Here is a 22,435-nt window from a genome sequence, read left to right as displayed (position 1 = left end):
GCGCCAGAAACCCTGGTGCCGCTCCTGACACTGACTAACAGGATGTTTTACAGGAAGGAAAGGGACTCCCTGAGGGAGCACAGAATCTGCCTCCTGAGAATAACAGAGAGGAGAGAGCCGAACGCCCCACCTTCTGAAGCTACAGTAACCTCAGGAAGCATCACTGCTCCCCAAACAGCTCCCTTAACCCTTCACAGCTGAGTGGCCAGAAAGCAGTGGCTGCTGGCTGGGCACTCAGCTCCGAAGGCAGCACCACTGCCAGCAGCTGGGAGACGTGGCTATGGAGGGGTGCCTAAGGCAAATGTTGGGATGACTGTAGCCCCCACAAGCCCCCCCCCCCATAGTGCAGCTCCTGGTCTATTGAGAAAGTTAATACAATTTAACCCCACTGCTAAATATGTTTCTGGGGGAAAAATCTGGTGGTAGCAGGCACTCTGCCATGAGCCCAATCACAGTCAGCTACGCATTAGCTCAAAGAAGACATAAAGATGTACATGGATACTGTAGATTAATGGCTCTCAACCTCTCCAGACTACTGTTTCCCTCTCAGGAGTCTGATTTGTCTTGTGTGCCCCCAGGTTTCACCTCACTTAAAAACTACTTGCTTACAAAATCATAGAAATACAAAATATAAAAGTATCACAGCACACTGTTACTGACAAATTGCTTCCTTTCTTATTTTTACTGTATAATTCTAAAATAAATCAATTGGAATATAAATATTGTACTTACATTTCAGTGTATAGTAGATAGAGCAGTACAAACAAGTCATCATCTGCATGAATTTTAGTTTGTACTGACCTCGCTGGTGCTTTTTCTGAAGCCTGTTGTAAAACGAGGCAGCTATCTAGATAAGTTGATGTACCCCTGGAAGACCTCTGCGCACCCTCAGGGGTTTGTGTACCCCTGGTTGAGAACCACTGATGTAAATGCATACAGACCAGTGTCAGAAGAGAGACAACACTAGCTACAACAGGTAACGCTGACCAACACACAACTACAAGAAGATCTAAGTTACATGAGGGCCAGCTGGCCCAAGTATCTAAAGAACACTCCGGAAGTGAGAAGAGACTGCTTTGAAGTACATGGACAATTAAGTGAGTCAAATGGACACATGATTCAAAGCGATTGTATTGTAATTCCAAATGAAATGAGAGGAGAAATCCTAAACCTCACCCATGAAGGACATGCCATGTTGCAGTGTGTGACGAGGGAAGCCGGGGCTCAACCCTCCCTGTGGAGGAGGGGAGCCACACCGGCCTCGTCCTGTTCTCACCGGGTCCTGTCCCTCGGGTCCGCGGTCCACTGTCTGGGCGTTCGGTCCCTGTGGAGTGGACTGGGACACGGCAAAGTCAGTGGGGCCCTGCCTTGGACGCAGGTGGGCACCAAACACAGTGCACTAGGCTCTGGCCCTGTGGGGCAGGGCAGAGCAACACACAGTCAGGGGGCTCTGGCCCTGTGGGGCAGGGCAGAGCAACACACAGTCAGGGGGCTCTTGTGGGGCAGGGCAGAGCAACACACAGTCAGGGGGCTCTGGCCCTGTGGGGCAGGGCAGAGCAACACACAGTCAGGGGGCTCTGGCCCTGGGGGGAACGCAGGCCCACCACTCCTCTGCGTTCCAGCCCGGGCCCTAGTAGCGGCCGTGTCGCCGCTAGTGGCAGTCAGTGGGGATCCAGCCCGAAACACACTGACAGAGTGCTCGGGGGGATCCTAACCGAAACACACTGACAGCGCGGTCAGTGGGGATCCTGACCGACACACACGGTCATCGGCTCGGGGCCTTCTGCGGCTTGACTGTGGTCAGCCGCCCCCGGGCTACTTTCCATTCCCCCTTCGCGGCCTACCTGGTCCGCCGGGTCGTCGACCGTCATGGGCTCCTCCCAGTCCGGGTCAGGGGGTAGATCCGGTAGTACCTCTGGGTAGCTGGGCCAGGTCTGGTCCGGAGGCTCCTCCAGGCCGTAGTTGGGGCTGGGTAGCGGTGGTAGTTCCCGCAGCTCAGGGTCGTGGTTGCTGCGGGTCGGTTCCGGCAAGGCCTGGTCCCGGTCTCGGAGCTCGGCAGCCTCCCAGCGACGAGTGTCATCCGGCACGTCTGCTTTCGCTGGCTGCTGAGCTCCAACTGAAGGCCGGCGCCCGGCTTTTATACTTCCGGGTCGCCGCCTGACCCTTTGAGGGGCGGGGCTTCTGCCCGGAAGTTCCGCCCTGGGGGAAGATGGACAGGGCTCAACCCTCCCTGTGGAGGAGGGGAGCCACACCGCCTCGCTACACAGTGTAATCGAGAAACTGAAATGCACTTTTGCTCAGTTCCAAACCTACTGACAGGCAACAGACCACAATTCCCTACAGCAGAATTTAAGTACACCTCTACCCAATATAATGCGACCCGATATATCACGGGTTCGCATACAACGCGGTAAAGCTCTGACACGCTGCTCTGAGCAGCATGTTAAGGGGGCTGGGCCGGGGCTGAAAGGTTGGATAAGGGGCAGAGGGTCTCGGGGACGGTCAGGGGCTCCCCCGCCCCCAGGGTCTAGGAGGCAGGAGCCATGGGGGGGGGCAATTTTGGGGACCTCGCAGTCCCAGAGTGGCCCAGGGGATTAACAGGGGGCCGGGAGCAGCCCGCTCCGTTTCCCTCGCCCTGGCACCAGCCGTGTCGTTTGGGGGAGGGAGCTGGGGGGAATGGATCCCTCCCGCACTCACCAGCAGCAGAACAGCCCGGCCCCAGCCCTCTCCACTCCGCCAGCTCCCAGCTGCGGTGCTCCGCTTCCCACCACAGGTGAGTACAGGGGGCGTCCTTTCCCCAACCTCCCCGCACTCACCGGCAGCGGGAAGCAGAGCGCCACGGCTGGGAGGTGGCAGAGCGAAGTGTGCTGGGGCCACATTGCTCCATTTCCTGCTGCTGCCAATGAGTGCCTGTCAGGGGGCGGAGGGTGTGGATAGGGGTCGGAGCAGTCAGGGGACAGGGAGCAGGGGGTTGGGTAGGGGATGGGGTCCTGGGGGTGATTAGGGACAGGGGTCTCTGGAGGGGGCGGTCAGGGAACAAGGAAGGAGGGGGCAAAGCAAGTTCAATATAACATGGTCTCACTATAACACGGTGAGATTTTTTGTCTCCCGAGGACCGTGTTCTGCGGCGTAGAGGTGTAATTCCAAATGAAATATGATTTTGACCATATTACTAGCAGCCCACATTACCTATAAGCGAATGGAGAGGCTGAGAGAGCTGTACATACAGCTGAGAAAATCCTACCATGGGAAGATCCATTCCTTGCTCTTCTGAGCTACTGATCAACACCAACACCACCTAACGGGTCTAGTCCTGCACAATTTCTCATGGAAAGACAAGTCAGAACTAATGAACTGACTTAGGTTATTTTCCAGTCTCCAAGGTGGCCAGACATGGAGAAAGTAACCAAATCAGATAAAAAGGCTAAAAGAACTTGCACCTTTACGCAGACATCATCATCTAGAGAACTGCCAGATATAGAACCTCATGACCGTGTTTGTGCTGGAATAGGATGGACAAATCCAGCTGGTGCAAAGAAAGAGAATTCATCTCCCAGACCATATGTGATCGAGATCGACAGTGAAGAGTTCAGCAGAAACTGCTGACATCTATAGTTTGTTCTTCAAAAACAAAACAATGAACATAGCAAACTCTACAGCTGACAGATGCAGAACCAGAAGACCAGTGCTTTCAAACCAACCACAGCCAGTCGTTGCAGCCGGATGACCAAATTTTTACATGTTTGGGTCATGTAATGAGTGTGACAAAGTGTTTTTTTTTTCCAGAATATTTTGTATGTATAATGTGTGTCCCACGTTTCCCCTATGCACTGCATGATTAACTAAGGGGAAGGGAAAAGGTGTTTTCTTTGCAGAACAATCCGGAGATGCAGGTGGGGTCCCCATACATCCTAAAAAGAAGAGACCTTGCCACACACATGCCCTCCCTCTTTTACTTGGTGTAAAATAATGTGGATGTTGGACATTCAGAAGCTGGGCTGGTTTTAAACTATCTCCCACTGCTGAGATAGTCTGACAGCAACTCTTCTCCTTTGCTGAAACAGGGACACAGACTGCAGTTCGACATGTTGGGCTAATCCCACTGAGATGAACAGGGAGGCCGAGATGGGTTAGTTTATATTGCATTTCTGTAGCACCTTTCAGCCAAACAGCTCAAAGCACTTTCCCAAGGGGAGTAAGCATTAGTCCCTGCAGTGGGGCTGCGGTCATCCCTGCCCTTCTGGGTCAGGGGCAGACCACCCTGCCTCACTACATCACTGGGATCACTGCCTAGTCACAGGGGAATTAGCAGCACAGGCATAAGTGTCCTGATCACCTTAACGGGCGAGACCCCAACCAGCCTATAGGCACCGGCCCTCAGGCCAGGGCAGAGCAACAAAGGTTTAGAGGCCCAAGCCCTCAAAGAGGGCCGGGCACCAAACGGTCTAAGACTCCAGCCCTAAGGCAGGGCAGAGCACTGCAGTGTCCTAGCTTTGGCAGATGGTAGGCTAACACTGGCCACCTGGCCTACGGTGGGGTGGCAGTGGGTAGAGGGACCTGGGCCCATCCGACTCCACCAAGTCCCAGCCCAGGGCCCTAACAGTGGCAGAGTGTTCCACCCTTGGGGCAGCGGGGAATCTGCTTCAACATGCTGACTGCATTTCAGGCAGCACTACAGCCAGACTGGAGTTGGTTGCCCCGGGCCACTTCCTACCCTCCGTTCTGGATCAGTGCTGTCCTTCATCTCCCCTGGGGTAGGTGGCCAGAAGCAGTCCCAACAGCTTCCCTGTGGACAGAGGTTCCTCCAGGAGCAAGGCATTTCTTGGCTTTGCAGTGAAGTCAGCAACCTGGAGTGAGCAGTACGCATCTGTCTCCCTCGCTGTCTTAGCCCCAATTGAGCTGGATGCTTCACCTTATATACTTCCTGTCCTGTCTATCCGCTTCCGATGAGAGTAGTGAGATGGGTCTGGCTCCACCCACCTGGACACAGAGGGTGGTTCCTCCCCTTCTGGGTCAGAGGGAGGCCACACCACCTCACACTCAGTGTTGCCAGCTCTCATGATACATTCTTAAAGCCCCAGCTCCTGGAATCATGTGATTCACAGCTTTCATAAAACAAAACAAAAAACAAAAAAAACCTGATTAAGTAAATTTCTAACCCTCATGGTTCCTGAGATAATAATCAAAAACAGGAACCCTAAAGGCTCAAAAAGCAGAAAAAAAAATAAAACCCTAAGGTTTATTATTTTTGAGCCAATCTCATGGTTTTGGGGGACTGATTCATGGTATGTGAACACTTGAGGTTGGCAGTGCTGGTCTCCCACAACTGCAGATGGGAAAACTGATGTACAGAGAGGCAGAGCTATTTGCCTGAGAACACAGAATCAGTGGCAGAGCCAGGAATAGAATCCCAAGCTCCTGCCCCTGCAGTTTACCTCCCCAGAACATGCTGCCTGTGATCGACAAACCAACCACCAAGAGATGATGGAAGGGGCAGAAGTGTAAGTCAAGACAAGAAAATGAGGATTAAAAACAACAAAATGGCTTTCTCCCCTCTCTCCAAGAAGAAAATGTTACAAATGAATACCACATTTGGCCTTAGAAGCTAAACTATTTCTTGTACCATTTTAACTGTATTGTCTTTCAATTTATGGAGCACAGCCTTGTTCTTAACAATACAGGGCTGCCCTGGGCTCTGTTCAGCAATTTACCAAATTATTTCAGTCTGCAGTTAAAATGGTTACCCATTTCACTGCCTTCAGGCTATGCTGGCTTTGCTCTAACGGAGCAACTGCATCATCCCCAAGCTGTGAAGTTCCTGGAAATCAGAGCCCTGAGCTATAGCCGGGAAAGGGGGTTAGCACATAGGGCACCAGTGACAGGGGCCAATCTAAACTGAGCACAACTTAAATGAAGTTAGCAAAACCCAACTGGCCCCTGGCTGTTACCACAGCTCTGCCCGGGGCAAGGGCTGGACTAGCCAGGGTTGTTACGAGACAAGGCTGGGGTGGGGAGCGAACAGTTTACAGACTTTGCCTATCCTGGCTCTGGTTTCTGCAGAGGTCAGGACTGAAGGTGCAGGGAGGGTATATGTGGGATGGAGAGACATTGACAGAGCTGCAAGGGGTAGGAATAGGTTATAGAGCACCTGCCCCTATGATGAATTCTGTCTGTGGCATCAATCCTTCCCTTTCAAATAGGGAAATTTACTCCAGTTATTTAAAGACACGTCTCTGCTCCCGGTCTGGGGGTGTGAGAAGTGAGGGTGCAGGGGTGACAAGGGAGGCAGCGACACAAATTCAAAATGCTCCACGTAGCTTTATTGGATCCCACTGGCAAAATAGGAAACATCCCAAATAACTGGCTTCATGCGCCACGGCCAACCGAAAACGCAGGAGAGATTCCCAGATGGGTGTTTCTGCTGATCCTTTATTCCATGCACTGAGCTACCCTGGAAAACGTGGCAGGAGCATGGGGGGGAAGGAAAGACAGCAAAGCTGCATTTATCCCCCAGGTTGGGGCCTCCTTTAAAGGAAGTGGAAAGAACAGAGGCAACGTGCTTTTTAGGGGAGGGAGGCGAGGGAGCAAGAAGGGACTAGCAAACGCTCCATCGCACTTTGGCTGATGAAACTTTCCAACCTCTTATGTACGACTGGCAGAGTCGTCCGGCCACAGGCATCCTGGATTGCTGCAGGAGTTCAGTCAGCCGGTGATGTGGAGCTGGCCTAGCCACAGCATTTGGTGAGCTGCTGCGCGCTAGTCTCCAGAGGAGACATGGGAGCCCAAGTCCCTGCCCTGGAGTAGGCACAGGAGACAATTCAGGCAGAAGCAAAAGAACAGATCAGCTCCCTGCAGCTGTTCAGGAACAGAGCTACCAACAAAGGGCTGGGCAGGGGACGTCAGGGTCTCTTACTGTTAAAGCAGCCTCCAGCCGGCAGGCTTGGGTGTTCTCTGGAGGCGTGTGTGTTACACGGTGGCACGGCCCATGGGTTTGGATGCCTTTGTTATGGGAACTCCGAGCTGAAGCTGGTCTCAAGATGGAGATCTCGTTAACAGATGCAGAGCCACCAACCTCCCATCCACCATTGCTCTGGGGACAGATCCTGGGGTGGGGCTCCTGGAAGCCCAAGGGCTTGTGGGCAGGATGGAGGAGGGGCAAGCAGGAGGCTTCACAGCAAGAGAGCTGGAGGGGGAACAGGGGACAGTAGCCAGGAAGAGTGGAAAGAGCAGTCATCAGTTTCAGCTGCAGGGGTCTGAGAAGGGAGGAGAGAGCCCAGTCCAACCTCTGCCCAGGCGGTGTCTGCGGCTGTGTGCAGCAAGGGGCTTCCCCAGTGGAGGAACCGCACCCACCAGACTCTCCGATGGGCCACAGCACAATCAGCCAGCTCCTTCCACGCTCGCTGCCGTCCTCCCGGCTCCTCAGCTGAGAGTTTTCATCATGGCATGGGCCTGTCTCAGCTCTGAAAGTGGAAGAGAAGACGCAAACAGCCAATGGGGCACAGTGACCTGGACCTCAGCAGGGGGCGCTGCAGCCAGTTGCCAATTTACCGGTCACAGCAGGGCAGAGAATACCTCTGCGCTGTGAGTAGGAACAGAGAAATGACACGACATGGAGACAGCTGATCTCTGCCCCGGCCAAGAGGGAGAGCAGCGGGCACACAGGAGAGGAAGGACCAGCTGGCAGGGCGGGGACGAGGCGAGTGATTCCAAGCTGCCCGTCTGCTGTCTGCTCACCTGCCAGTAAGACCCGGAACTTCTCTGCCGACACGGTCATGGCAAAGGGCTCCGTCACGCCTCGGTCCCTGTCTCGCACGGTGAACTTCAGGTGCACAAGGGGCTCATTGACCTGCTGGAGCTCACTGGAGCTGAGCGTCTGATCCACCCTCCAGGACACAGAGTCCAGACGGTTCACTGAGGACAGAGGTAGAGCCAGTCTCAGGTTTGCGCTGTCAGTGTAAAACACTCTCTCTATGCACAAGCCGGCAATATGGATTTGGGAAGCAAAAGCATTAAGCAGCTTCACTCACCCCTGAAATGCAGCCACCTCTGGTGTGTGCAACACAGCAACTGTCTTACTGGCCCACAGCAACAATGTAAGACATTACAGGAAGGAAATGTCTCCAGTTGAAATAACAAAGGAGTTTAGTTCAGTGGAATGGAGCCCTCCAAGATGGAGTGTGGCTGGGATAACGCAGCTAACACCCCTTGTTGCAAAGATTCCCATGAGTCCAAGTGCTTAGCACCGCCTCCGCTGTGTCTCTCTTTATGGCCAAGAGAGAGAATGCAGAAGGCAGAGCATCGCCTAGTGCATCACCTGCCCCACTACCTGCTGCACTTGGATTGTCCCAGAGATGAAATAACCTGGCCAGATCCTAACCTGTCAGGGCGACAAGGTCACAGCCCAAGAGGGTCAAACAACAGGGTTCTCATCCCAGCTCCTGGTCATCCCCTCGGTTACTGCTGAAAACCGATCCGCTCTCAGCAAACTCCGATCCTATCCCACAGTCCACAGGAGCAAGTTCGTTCCAGGAAGTCCCAGAGGAGAATGGCCGAGGAAGTCCTATTGAACATCCATCCATGGACACAGGGGAACAGCTAGAGGGGTGGGGGCAGTGGGTGCCAGCCTGTATCCCTGCTGAAGGACCATTTCTCATCCGCTGCCTGGAGCGGTGTCAGGTTTGCCCAGCCAGAGGGGGAACACTTACATCTCAGGCTGCGTGTCCTCAGGCTGTCCTGCAGGGGGCTCTGTTTCTCCTCGTAGGACCGGCACAATCCTGCAGCATGTTCTACAAAACAAGGAGACCAAGAAACCACCCACCAGAGAGCATCAGATCGGTCCCTGCACAACACGACTCTGGTTCCAATGGGCTCAGAAGGGACCCTGGCTGCAAACTGCTGAGCTGGCCTGTTTAGCAGGGGGACTCTAGCAGGATGCTGACATTGGGGCGCATGTGGGATAAGGGGGGATGATGGTACCGTAGGGCATTTCAGTCAGAAGATGGCCCAGCTACTTCTCCAAAGTCTTTCCTGCTGGTTGACACAGCGAGTTCTAACTTCTCACTGATGGAAGAGCGCGGGGAACACACAACCCAGCAGCAATCGCCTCCTCCCCCAGAGAGCCAACATACTGAAGTCCACACAGTGCTGGAGCAAGGGTGGAAGGATACAGTTATCCAAGGTTACAGCCTGGTGCATGGGGTAGACAGACTCTGCTCTGCTCCCCGGCGCCCTCCTCTGGTTGATGTTGCACAAGACATTCAGGCTGCTGCTACTGACCCCAAGGCTCCCCAGTGCACTGCAGCCCTCTCCGAGGGACCCATCCCCTGAACCTTCCCCTACCTTTGGGCAGCCCCAGCTGTTGCAGCTCACTGGACAGAGAGTCGCTGTCTACGCTGTGTTTGGCTGCACTGGAGAGGATGAAGCTGAGCACGGCAATAGTGGCTTTCATGTCCCCGGACTCTGGAGAGAGGAGAAACCTTTGGGAATCTATGGCAGCAAAGCTCTTCCCTGCAGGGAGGCAGCTTTGACAGACCCTTGCAAGGGTTTGTCTCCATTGACATAGGATCCAACAGCCCTTGCCGTGGTCTGCCCTTTGCAGTTCATTGCCTGCAAGAGACCAGAGAGGGTGCACGGACAGAGGTCACCTCGCACTGGGCCACGAGAGGTAGCAGGGAAACAGGCAGAAAGAGCTGGGCTCATTGTCACCAACCTGGGTAAGAAGTAGTGATGGGCAGGGGACTGATATGCGGGGGGGGGGGGGGGGAGGAGTCAAAACAGGTTAGGATTTAAACAAGCAGGGGTTAAGTCTAACTAGAATCGATTGATGCTAGGGATCCAAATACTAATAATGGCCAAGGGCCAGAGGCGTAAGGGCCTGAGGCGTAAGTGCCTGTCTAAGCACACACTTAGCTTGTGGCAAGCCGGGGTGTAAAGCTACCCTGCCCTAACCAGCTGCGCACTGTCCATGAGGACCCTGCTGCCACGGACTAACAGCTCCCTAGGGCACTTTCACCTACCGTTTCCAAGCAGGGCAGCTCCCAGGCGCGCTGCAGAACTCAGGGTGTGGAGCAGGGACCACCCGGGCACCTAGCGCATGGCAGATTTACACCCTGGCTTGCCAAAACTAACCATTTGTTCAGCCAAAGCCTAAGGTTAACACCGCACAATGACCAGGCCAGTGGCGGTAAGACAGGGCCAAGTCACAGCACGGCAACTCAGCCAGGGTCAGCTCATCCATAAAAACCCAACCAGACATTTCACATCATGGTACCACCTGGCCTAGATCGTCCAGCCTGACCTGCGTACAGCCCACTGGGCGCCCCTGAATTAATGCCTGTTTGAACCAGAGCAGATCTGGATTTAGAAACTGCCAGTGATGGAGAGCACTTGGGCAGTTGTTCCATCAGTTAATGACCCTGTAAAAACACCTTATTTCCAGTCTGAGTTTGTCTAGCTTCAACTTCCAGCCATTGGCTCATGTTAGATGTTTGTCTGCTAGACTGAAGCGCCCATTATCAGCTGTTTGTTCCCCATGTAGGTACTTACAGGCTCCCATCGAGTCTCCCCTTAACCTTCTCTTTGTGACGCTAACCTGGCTGAGTTCCTGGGACCCCTCCCTTCCCCTCCCCTCCCCATTGCCACACTAAGACAGCAAGTTCTGCAGGGCAGGGACGGCGGCTGTTCAGCTGTTTGGGCAGCATCTGGGAAGTGCGGATTGCTACTGTGATTACCACAACCACCAGACCCAGAGCACTTCCACACACTCGGGAAATGGTGTTCCCCGCCCAACGCAAGTCCCAGAACCACCCAAATATAAAGCCAGGGCAGTGTTTGGGGTGAGCAGGGGGAACTCGTTAGGCTGCTGATTAGCAGCATTGCCCCCAAACAGAACAGGGGCAAGGACCCGGGGAGATTAGCAGGGCTCCTGTGCTTGCCCATGAGGAGAGCGTGCGGTTGGTTTCCAGGGGCTGGGCATTAACTCTTCAGGCCTTCACTGCTTCAGGACGTGCCTCTCCACTCGTGACGCCACCCAGCAACGCTTTTCAGGCAATGCGGCTAACAAAGCTGAGTCCGGTGCCCATAAACGCTGCAGGTAAAATATTCTCAGGACAGGCACTGGGGTGTGGAATGGGCCAGGGGGAAGTAAGAGTCATCCAAAGTCTGGACTAGCATCCCGAAGCCACCAGCTTGCCACAGCCTCGCTGCCATGAGCACAGACAGAGGAATGGCAGTTCTAGTAATGAAGCCAGCAAAGCTCCCTGGAAGGTGGGTGAGGCAAAGAGCCAAATCCACCATGACAGCCTCACGAACAGCATTAGAGGAGCCCAGGCTACGGACACCCAACAGCTCTGGAAAGGAACAACACTCACCAAACTTGGCATCCGATGTTAGCTTCAGGATCTTTTCATACTGCAAGAGAAGAGCAACACCCAGGTCCATCAGCCCCAGGGGACCCCACTCCCAGCGCACACAGCATGGTGCAGAATGAACACTGAGCCCTCGCTGAGCAGATCCCCAGGGTAAGGCCAACACTCCACAAGGGGCGTCTGGTTTCACGTGCACTCGGAGTCAATAGGAGCGGTGGGGGCTCAGGACTTCTGAGTAACGGGGCCAAGGTATCTCAAGGGGGGACCCAAATTACTAGAAGCTGCTGGATTTAGCCTAAGTAACTTGCCCAAGGCCACATGGGTGATCGGGACTAGGACTCCTGGGTTCCTGGCTCCCACTAGCCCAAGCTGCTTTCACAATGGGGAGGTACAGGATGGGCCATTCCCACTGGCTGCTAGTGCTCCAGACATGTCCCACAGGCAACCTCTATGATCCAAACAGCGGGCAGCTGCTGTCTGCGATGGGCGTTACAAATGGCTCAGCCCCATGTCCCCGAGCGGCCAGACTCCCTTGCTGGGAGACCTCAAGGGAATCCACGTTGTCAACCACCGGCCACAACCCTAGTGATGGCAGGACCAATGGGTGGATGAGGTGAAGCAGACCACACAGGACCCTTAGAGAAACAGACACTAACACTTACTAGTTAGTACTTAGCAGCCGTACAGCCCTTTCCACCAGCAGATCTCCCTGATAGGGGAGTGTCACTGGCCTTATTTTACAGATAGGGACACAGGCTTTAGGCACCCTGCCCAAGATCAGTGGCAGTGCTAGGAATAGCTGACTCCCACTCTGATACACCCCCCCACATACACACACACACTCCACCGCAGTGCCTGCCCCGAGGCCGAACAGCTCGACATGGCCCACGCCACTCAGCCAGGGGGAGGGGAGACTTAGTCTCTGCGATCGCTGGATCCCTGCTCAGCGGGGCTAACGTGGGAGAAGAATGCCCTTCACTTACATCAATCCCCTCTCCCTGCAGGTCCTTGAGCACCTGGCCACAGATGAGCTTCAGCTTCACCGAGGACTGGAAAGGAAGAGCAAGAAAATAAAACCCCACCACAGCACTGGGCCCAGCGGGCACTGCCTGGCAGGAGTCTGAGCTCCCCTCAAAACACACGCTCTCTGCCACATGAGGGGAACCCATTTCAACCTTGCCCTGCCCCAGCCAAACAGTCACTGGTTTGGGTTGTTAAAAAACTCACTTCTCTGCCACTTTGGGGAACACCATGGTTTGGATTCCAAAGAGACCCCCTGAGTCCTGGATGCAATGGCCAGGCTAAAGCCCTAGCCAGCTCTTGTGCTGCACTGAGTGTATTGCTCGAGCCCTCAGTCAAAGCCTGTTCTATGTTCCTGAGCCTCTCCCTGCAATCTTAGGGAAGCGCAGTCAGCCAGAGACAGGCACAGAGTTCATGCCAGTGGCTCAGGGACCTGAGCTCTCCCCCTTCACCAGATACCCCGAGTCCCAGAGCTCAGATCGGGATGCATCACTCAGATATTCCCATTGCTCCCCCAGACCGTAGATACCCCTCTTGACAGCCAAGGCTTCGTGCTGATTGTCTGGTTCACAGCACCTGATAGCATCTCTGGGGAGGGTTTAAGAGCAAAAATTGCTCAGATCCCAAGGTAAGATCCAGAAGAAAACAGAGAAAGAGAAAGCTTCCACTTAACTATTTTGGCCAAGGTGCTGATTTCAGCCAGGACCCAGTCGGGACAGTCTAAGTCTCCACAGAACCGGAACCTCTGGAAGGAGAAGATCGGGGCAGTTAGGACCCAGGCAGCCTTTGGGCCAGGGGACGTCAGCAGTAGAGTGTCCTTTGCAGGGCAGCCCAGCTCTTCTTGCCAGAGCAGGAGAACCCTCATTTCCCACCGTTATTGCTGCCCTGCCCCCACTGCACCAGAAGAGCCACCCCTAGATTTCTATCCTCTCTGGGTACTTGGCTGCCCTCATCTTTGGTCTCTGCTCTGGCTGAGCCTGCTGCAGAGTCGGATGGCAGCTGGGTCAATCCGGAGCTGTACAAATAACTCTCCTCCTCAGGCCCTGAGTCCCCACCGTATAACACCCCTGCAAACTCAGGCGCAGTGGCTCCGGGCACGGAGGTCATCACCTTTTGGAACAAACTCCTGGGGAGAATGACTGGACACAGCTGGCCAAGCTCAGCCCTGGCATAAGGGGATACAACTGCCCTGAATTCACTGGGCTTCTCCCCAGGCTGAACTGGGCCCAGAGTCTGAGAGAGAGAGAGACTCATCTCAGAGAAGGAAAGAGATGGATGGGGCTGGGGTGTGCCCAGAGGGATCAGTCTGATGAAGGGGTGGGGATGAAGGTGAGGCAGGGCAGATGGCCCCTTCCTGTTCCTAATAGCTACCAGTTACACCACAGCTTCAGCAGTTTAACACAGCAAATGCTGGTACAGACCATGAGCCTGCATCCTGGAGCAACTTCTTTATACCCGTTGCAGTTACATAGTGAGAGCAAGGGGACAAGTCTCTAGCGTCTCATGTATGCGTCTCAAGTCTCTAGCGTCTCACAGGCTACAGAACCAGGCATAAGCCTTTCAGAGCAGGGGATGTCTGGGTTGAGGGGAGCAGGACAGCCGATCCCCAGCCCCAAGGTGTTTAACATTATCATGGCTCTGAAATTATCCATTCAATGTTCACTTGTTCCCCTGCACATCCAGTGCTGATGCCTTTATTACTCCCTATTTTAGAAACATAGATGCTGCTACAGCAACAGCCCATCACGCCCGGCATCCTGCCCCCAGCCCTGGCTGCTTCAGAGGAAAGATGCATTACAAGTTTTCACTTGCCCCATCCTGCAGTACAGCACTTTGGGGGTGGGGGTGAGGCAGGAAAGCAGTGTTTCCTTCCTGACCTCTGCAGGCTACTGGCCTGCACCCTGAAGCATGAGATTCATTTACCCTGAGCACACTTAACTAAGAGGAGGTATTAGAACTCAAAAGGCTGCCACTGTGGGTGCCCCGGGCCAATTACCTACTGTGCAAAGGGGCAGCTCTTTCTGTTTGCTCCAGCTCCTTCCCGGGGCCCCACTGATCTCAGGTCACTGGAGAGAGGGAGCAGTTTTTAAGCCAGACACAATATTTAACCCACCTCCCAGATGCCCATGTTAGGAAGCTGGTGACACTGGCCTGGCTAATCCCAAGCACTGGGCTAGCAACGGGGAGTCCTCAGCCATGGCTCCAGCTGTTACCCGGAGTCCCTGCTGCCCCGGGGACACAGCTCTGCATGGCCCCAGGCCCCCAAATCCCAGCAAAGCCCTGACACCCCCCAGCCATGCACCGCCCCTGCGCTCACCATGGTTTCCTGCTGCTTCTGCAACGCCTGGCCACGCCCACGGCAGGGCCGGAACCCATCAGCTGATCTCGCAGCGCGGTCAGGTGACCACAGACCCCACGGCGCTGCAGCCTGTCAGCTGAGCGCAGATTTAGTGACGCTTCAGCCGTGGAGGCGGCTGGCTGATTGCCCAGGCTGAGGCCCAGCCGGGGGCAGCTCTTCTCTGCTTCCAGCAGGGGGCGGCAGAGGCCTTCAGATCTGGCTCGCAGGAGTTCTGTTCCCAGCTGCAAAGCAAACACCGTAGATTGCTTCTGCCCCCAGAGCTACTCTGAAAGGGAGATCAGTGACTGAGCAACTGGATGTCCACTGGCCTCTTAACCCTGCTAGTTAAGGTAGCTGCGGCCCCCTGCTGCACAAGATGTTAGCATCTCATGCTCGTAATGTATTTGACCTCACAATATTACTCAGACTCATAGGGGTGCAGCCACACGCCCTGGCTTGAAGTGGTTCCCTTTATATACAGGGTTTAATGTTGGGTTCAATGGCTCTCAGCACCCCCACTATATAAATTGTTCCAGCACCCCTGCTCAGAGGGAGGGAAGTATATAGCACGGAAGAGGAACTGAGGCAGAGAGACTAAGGACTTGTCTACACAACGAAAACAGGTCGAATTTATTCAAGTTGACCTGTAGCATCCGATTTTACAAAATCGATGGTGTATGTCCCCACTATGCACATTCCATCTGCGGCGCACATCCCACTGCCATGGGTAGCACTGACTCACGGAGCGATGCACTTTGAGCAGCTATCCCACAGTTCCGGCTGCTGATTGGAATTCTGGGTTAGGCTCCCACTGCCTGATGGGGCAAAAACATTTTCATGAGGTGTTTTGGGTACATATTGTCAGCCTCCCATGATGCACCTGGTTCCTACCTTCCTCCCTCCCTTCTCGAAAGCAATGGCAAACAATCATTTTCAGGTCACAGATGCCATAGCACAGCAAGCATGGACCTCACTCATCTGTATACCGTTGTTGTGAGCATCACAAACACCTCGCACATCGTCCTGCACTATTTGCAGAGCCTAGCCAGGAGCAGCCGTGCAGAAGAATGTGATGCCAGGCAAATAGCCGTGTTGGAAGCCATGGAACGGAGCAATTTGCACATACTGGCCATGACAGCCAGGCTTGTTGACACAGTGGAACACCGCTTCTGAGCCAGGGAAACAAGCACAGACTGGTGGGACCGCATTGTGATGCGGGTATGGGATGATTCCCAGTGGCTGCATAACTTTCGAATGCATAAGGCCACTTTCATGGAACTTTGCAAATTGCTTTCCGCAACCCTGATGCACAGAAATACCAAAATGAGACCTGCTCTGACAGTTGAGAAGCGAGAGGCGATAGCCCTGTGGAAGCTTGCAACACCAGATTGCTACCGGTCAGTCTGAATCAGTGTGGAGTGGGTAAATCTACCATGAGGGCTGCTGTGATCCAAGTAGCCAGGGCAATCAGTTCATTTCTGCTAAGAAGAGTAGTGACTCTGGGAAATGTGAAGGACATAGGGAACCTCATTGCGGCAAAGCCATCCACTAATTGTGGTAGGGCAATAGACGGAACTTACATCCCTATCTTGGCACCAGACCACCTTGCCAAAGAGTACATAAACTGGAAAGGCTACTTCTAAATGGTGTTGCAAGTGCTAGTGGATCACAGGGGCCATTTCATCAACATCAACGTGGGATGGTCAGGAAAGGAACGTGACATGCGCATCTTTAGGAACTCCAGTCTCTTCAGAAAGCTGCAAGAAGGACCTTCCTTCCCAAACCAGAAAATTACCATTGATGATGTTGAAATGCCAATAGTTATTCTTGGAGACTCAGGTACCCCTTGCTCCCGTGGCTCATGAAGCTGTACACAGGCAGCCTGGACAGCAGTAAGGAGCAGTTCAACCATAGGCTGAGCAAGTGCAGAATGGTGGTAGAATGTGCCTTTGGACATCTAAAGGGGCGCTGGCGCAGTTTACTCACTAGGTTAGATCTCAGCGAAAGCAATATTCCTATTGTTGTTGCTGCTTGCTGTGTACTCCATAATATCTGAAAGTAAGGGGGGAAAGTTTTTGGCGCAGTGTGTGGCGGGGGGGTTTGAGGCAGATCACCTGGATGCCAGTTATGAGCAGCCAGACACCAGGGCAATAAGAAGAGAATATCGAGGCACATTGCATCTCTGAGAGGCTTTGAAAACCAGTTTCATGAATGATCCATCACTGATGTGACAGTTCAGTGTGTTGTTCCTTACCAAGCTACCCCCTTTTTTGCATGTACTGCCCTGTAAACTAACCCCCCCAACCACAGTGTGCACAGTGAATAAAGAGTCTCTTGTCCCCCATTTATGCATTTTTATTATGCTAACCAACATTGAACAGAGACAGCAATGAATAGCAATGACAACCAGGGTCTAAGGGCCTGATAACACAGGGAAGGAGGGGCAAGGACACATAGCTTACTACAATTGCACTGTCTAGCAATCAAAGCTGTGGGAACGGGGGCCTTCTGCTCCATGAACCATCCCCTGGAGTTGAGTTCAAGGAGCTTCTCCCCCTCCCTGCTCCCGCATTCTAGGACGTCTGGGAGAGGAGGATATGGAACTTGGTGAGGACGACAGCTGGTTCATCACTGGGTGCAGCAGGACTCTAAGGTCTATCTGCCTTCCCTGCACCTCAACCAGATGCCTCAACATGTCTGTTTGCTCCCCCATAAGCTGCAACATTTCCTCTTGCACGTTACATTCCTTCCCTGCATGCTTTCCTGCCCTCTTGGTGCACATGCTCTCCGATAGCAGCCTCCATGCATTCAGCTGGGCCTTGTCGGCCTTGGAGGAACGCATCAAATCACAGAACATGTCTTCCCTTGTCCACTTTTTTCGCCTTCTAATCTGGGACAGCCTTTGGGCTGGAGTGGAGGACGCACCCAGAGAACATGTTCCAGCTGCAAGGAAAAACATACATTGTTGAAAACAAAAGGTTAACTGTTGCAATGAATGGAACAATTCACAGCAGTAAATACATTCCCTGAGGTACTCAGCCAAATTTTGTGTTATGAAAGAAGAGCTTGTCGGTAAGGTACAACACATGGCAGCGCGCTGGGCAGCAGATTTTGATTTGCAGGCAGGCATGGTGAGCACACAAGAAAGGGTAGGTGGTGTCAGGGCACACCCCAGGGAAATTTGTTAGTGTGGAAACTCTTGGCACATAAACAGCTTTTCGGGGGAGCACCCTTTGCGTGGCTGTACTCACCACCACTGCATCCCAATTGTTTACCTCATATTAAACATCAACCACAATTGCATTTCACTCCTATAATGTTATTACAAGGTGCCTTCCTTGTCAACACTGTCCCGCACCAGTGGGTCCTGGGAGGGGATTGGCTCCAGAATTAGGAAAAGGTCCTGGCTGTCGTGGAAAACGGATCTTCCGCTTGCCTGCTGTGCATTCTCCTCCTCTTCTTCTTCCTCATCAACAATGTTCTCCTCGTTGTTGGTTGCTTGAGGCCCCTGGGAGGTATCCACAGAGAGTGTTGGGATACTGGTGGGGTCCCTGCCTAGAATTGCATGCAGATGCTCATAGAAATGGCATGTCTGCGCTTCAGCACCAAAGTGACTGTTGACTTCCCTTGTCTTCTGATACACTTGCCTGAGCTACCTTATTTTTACACAGCACTGCTGTGTGTCCCTGGTGTAGCCTTTTCCCCCATGCCCTGTGCGATTTTGGCATAGATGTCAGCATTTCTTCTGCTGGTTTGGAGCTCTGCCTGCATAGACTCTTCTCCCCACAGAACAATCAGATTCAGTGTCTCCTGTATGCTCCATGCCAGAGCGTATTTGCATACCTGGGCAGCCATGGTCAGCTGTGGTTGTGAGCTCTCCACACTACTCAAACAGGAAATGAAATTCAAAATTTCCTGGAGCTTTTCCTGTTTACCTGGCTGAAGTGCAGTGGAGTTGAAAGTGTTGTCCAGAGCGGACACGTTGGAGCACTCTGGGACACCTCCCGGAGGCCAAAAAAGTCAAAATACACAGTGCTGTGTCTACACTACCCTTAATTCGACCCAGGAAGATTGAATTTAGTGCTACTCCTCTCATTGAGGTGGAGTACAGGTGTTGATTTTAAAAGCCTTTTAGGTCAGCAGGAAGGGCTCTGTAGTGTAGAGAAGAATATTATAAATTCAACCTAATGTGGGGAATGTTGATTTAATGACATTGTGTAGACCAGCCCTAAGGTCCAGATACAGAAAGCTTCTTTGACTCCTGCCTTCCCTTGATTTAAATTCAATGGAAGTTGGGAGTTTAAATATCATTGAGGAACTGGGACTAAGTGACTTGCCCAGAGCAGGGCAGAGATGGGATGGGACCCCGCCACTCCCAACAGCAGAGCCCCTTGGAGGAAGGCACATCTGCTCTGGAAGCCAGTGTCTGCCAGGGCTGTCCCGAGGCAGTGAGCTGAGCATGGAACAAGAGGCAGCAGAAAAAACATTCCATGGGCCACCTTTCCCTGGAGATCTTCCCAGCCCCACTCTGGACGCAGCTGAGAAGAGCTCAGCTCACTGGGTTAGGAGCAGAGTAGGTGGATGCTGAGCTTTACTGAAAATCCGGCCCTGCTTATCTGACCTTTGTCACCATAGGAAGCCAGTGCCTCACAGTCGCTAATGGATACTCCCCTCCCAACACCCCTCCAAGCAGAGACATGCTATCCCCATGTGAGATAGCAACATGGGGCTCCTGGGAAACAAAGCCTCACTCTGAAATGCAGCTCCCTACTGCGCACCCTGCCTCTTCCAGGGAGGCTCCTGAAAGGGACTAAAGGTGATTTCCAAAGAGCCCACAGGTCTGACCTCCTGCCCCCCTGGTGCATGGGAGAGTCTGAGATATAACTAAAGGGGTCACTTCCTTCCTCACCCATTCACTAGTGGGAACATCTCCTTCAGGAAGGCAGCAGCCGCCTCAGGCTGCTCAGCGCTCTTCATTTACTCTGCACTGATGGCAGAGTCACCTGGCAGCTCGGGCGGGGACTGGCTGCAGTTTGTGCCTACAAGAAAAGGTCCCAGAGTAAGACAGGCCAAAGCTGGGGTAGCAGCTGTCGCGCTTAACCCCACCAGCACCACAGGCTCCACAGCTGCTGGAAGAGAAAAGCCAGGGTTCGAACTAGAACTGAGAACGTCTGCTGCATCCCTGGCACTTAAGCATCCCACAATAGGGAGGTCACTGCTTCATGCATTAGCAGATGCTGCAGTTGGAGCAGTGGGAGTTGTGTTTGTGCAGCACGGAGGGCCCTGGCATGGTGCTGCCTAGTATGATGGGCAGCAATTGCTTTATAATTCTGCCTACAGAACTGTTGATCATAGACCATCACTTGATGCACCAGCCTAGCTGCCAAGGCTCTTCACAGCCTAGCTGTGATGGGCTGGGGCAGGTATTCAGTGGAAAACCCCCTGACTCTGGTTGTGCCACTTCCCTCTTCAACTCTCACTGTTATGAATAATTCCCCCCACCTTGCCCCAGGATGAGACTTCACGATTTTTTCCAGGTGGGTGGAAGCACCCATGGAAAAAAATTAGTGGGTGCTTAGCTCCCACCAGCAGCTCCCCATGACCCTCCCCCACTCCAGCTCACCTCTGCCTCCTCCGCAAGCCCGGCGCCACTTCCTGCTTCTCCTACCTCCCAGCACTTGCACCACAACACAGCTGATTCGCAGGGCAGGGAGGGAGGAGGAGGAACATGGTGCACTGGGGAAGGCTGGACCAGGGTGGGGATTTGGGGAAGGGATCCAATAGGGGCAGGGAGGGGTGGAGTTAGGGCGGGGACTTTGGGGATGGGGTTGGAATGGGGGCGAGGCCAGGGATGAGGATGGGGTGGAGTCAGGCAGGACAAGGGGTGGGGAAAGGGGCAGGGGGAGTGCACAACCACCAGTGCCGAGAAAGTTGGCGCCTATGTGGAGACCCCCAGGAGGCCCCGAACCTCTGGCTGAGAACCACTGCTCCAAGCAATCCACAGTTCCCAGTCTCACCACAGCTGTAGCTGTCTCTGGTGCCTTCCACTGGAGACCAGCTAGACCAGGAGAAGGGGCAGAGTCACTTACAGTAAGACTTGTCCTCCCTGGGCTGTCCATCCCACCAACCCCACCTGCCCACAAACTGTCACCCCCATGGGGTCCTCTGATGATGCTGCCTGTGGAAGCCAGCTGAGGTCACTCAGTTAGAGTGAATTGCAAACAGAATGGGCCAGACAAACCCCAAAAGCTGGTGGATATTCCAATACTTAGATTTACCAAGTCAGCCCCAAACAGCCTCTGTATTACTTCACTGGTTACTCAGAAGTTCAAACAATGCAGTTCCCGTAAAGTACCCAGCCTCAGGCCTCCATCCAGACACACATGTCAGATATGATGATGATTACTGAAAATCTTGTTTTATCATATAAAAGAAAGGGTTCTTCCAATCCCAAAGGATCAGGCACACACCCAGGTTCAATTATAACTTAGATCTTACCCAAAATACATGCTATAGTCAGTTCTTGTAAACTGAACTAAAATGTATTTAAAAAGAAAAGAGATAGAGACTTGAAAAGAGATAGAGGCATACAGACTTGAATTCAATTCTTGAGGTTCAGGTACATATTAGACTAGAGATGAGTTTGTAGTTGCCAAACGTCCTTTTAGATATAGTCCATAGGTTATAGTCCAATATCCATATTCAGGGTGACTCCAGTCAGTGACTAGGGATCTCAATCCTTGTGGCTTAAGGTTTCCCCCTCTTGAAACCCAAAGCAGATCTGAAATGAAGAAGGATTGTGTCCCAGACTTTTTATACATTTCCTGCAGCCTTTTGTCCTGAGAACACAACAGGCTTAAGTTCTCCCAAACATCATGTCAATTATCATAAGATAATATATCCATTAAACAGTTCAGATACAGGTTACCACAACCTTCAAAGAGACATATAGACAATAATACTATTTCACTCAAGCGTCTTCCTAAATCCTTTTTTGATCTTTGAATCAAAGCTATGGCAATAGACAAGACTTGTTTGCTTACATCATAAGACTTGAGCAAACATCTACCCTTCTATCTCTCAAAGCTCTATTTATTTACATATCTTCCTAACAAGTCTTTAAAATTGGTCCATGGTGTGGTAAACTCTGTTCCAAATCTGGACATTAGCGTACAAAATCTGGGTGCTTACTGTGAACCTCCCCAAGCTTATATCCAGCTTGGATCTTATTTCGCTGCCACCAGATAGTATTGAGGCTACTATCAGCCTCCAAGTCGCCCCAACTTATTCCTGAGGGACCCCACAAGACCCAGAGCCCCCTGGGTCTCCCTATCTCATCCCCCAGCTTCCCCCCCTTTTTTTGGGTTCGCCGGAGCGATGCCTTACTATGCTCCTTGAATACAACCCAGCGAGGATAATCTACTTCCCCTTGAGGCTATGCATTCAACCTAGTTAAGCTCACACAAAGAGATTCACCCCTCCCTTTGTCTCGTAGCAGTAACTAGAGAAAAACCTCAAACACAAGAGAACAGAGTTGATTCTCTCTCTCTTTCTTTCCCCGTAACTTTTTCCCGCCCTGGGACAATCTGGAGGTTTGTGCTTTTTCTGGGTCTTTTTGTTTCCTCGGCTGTGAGTAAACAGAGCTTTTAAAAGCTCTGTTTACTCACAGCCGAGGAAACAAAAAGACCCAGAAAAAGCACAAACCTCCAGA

General features: G+C 52.8%; 2 protein-coding genes across 2 annotated transcripts in view; both read right to left on the bottom strand.

Annotated features, from left to right (window-relative positions):
* Window positions 1–6,298: 6,298 nt before the first annotated feature.
* Window positions 6,299–14,788, bottom strand: LOC116836281 (COMM domain-containing protein 4-like). Its single transcript, XM_032799816.2, has 8 exons — window positions 14,704–14,788; window positions 13,060–13,131; window positions 12,350–12,415; window positions 11,370–11,409; window positions 9,340–9,459; window positions 8,706–8,786; window positions 7,735–7,911; window positions 6,299–7,460 (listed from the first exon to the last, which is right to left on the bottom strand). The coding sequence occupies exons 1-8, from the start codon at window positions 14,704–14,706 to the stop codon at window positions 7,420–7,422; spliced, it is 600 nt and encodes a 199-aa protein (XP_032655707.1). The 5' UTR covers window positions 14,707–14,788; the 3' UTR covers window positions 6,299–7,419.
* Window positions 14,789–17,114: 2,326 nt separating this feature from the next.
* Window positions 17,115–22,435, bottom strand: part of LOC116836302 (zona pellucida sperm-binding protein 3-like) — a 24,572-nt gene continuing 19,251 nt past the window's right edge. Inside the window, exons 5-7 of the mRNA XM_032799843.2 lie at window positions 21,316–21,505; window positions 20,742–20,782; window positions 17,115–17,667 (exon numbers count right to left, since the gene is read on the bottom strand). The gene's annotated coding sequence lies outside the window, so the exon portion shown is untranslated. The remainder of the gene's footprint in view (window positions 17,668–20,741; window positions 20,783–21,315; window positions 21,506–22,435) is intronic.

The sequence above is a fragment of the Chelonoidis abingdonii genome, chromosome 9 (genome assembly GCF_003597395.2).
Source record: "Chelonoidis abingdonii isolate Lonesome George chromosome 9, CheloAbing_2.0, whole genome shotgun sequence".
Lineage (NCBI taxonomy): Eukaryota > Metazoa > Chordata > Testudines > Testudinidae > Chelonoidis > Chelonoidis abingdonii.
The sequence above is the reverse complement of the archived record's forward strand: the minus strand, read 5'-3'. Positions and strand labels throughout refer to the sequence as shown.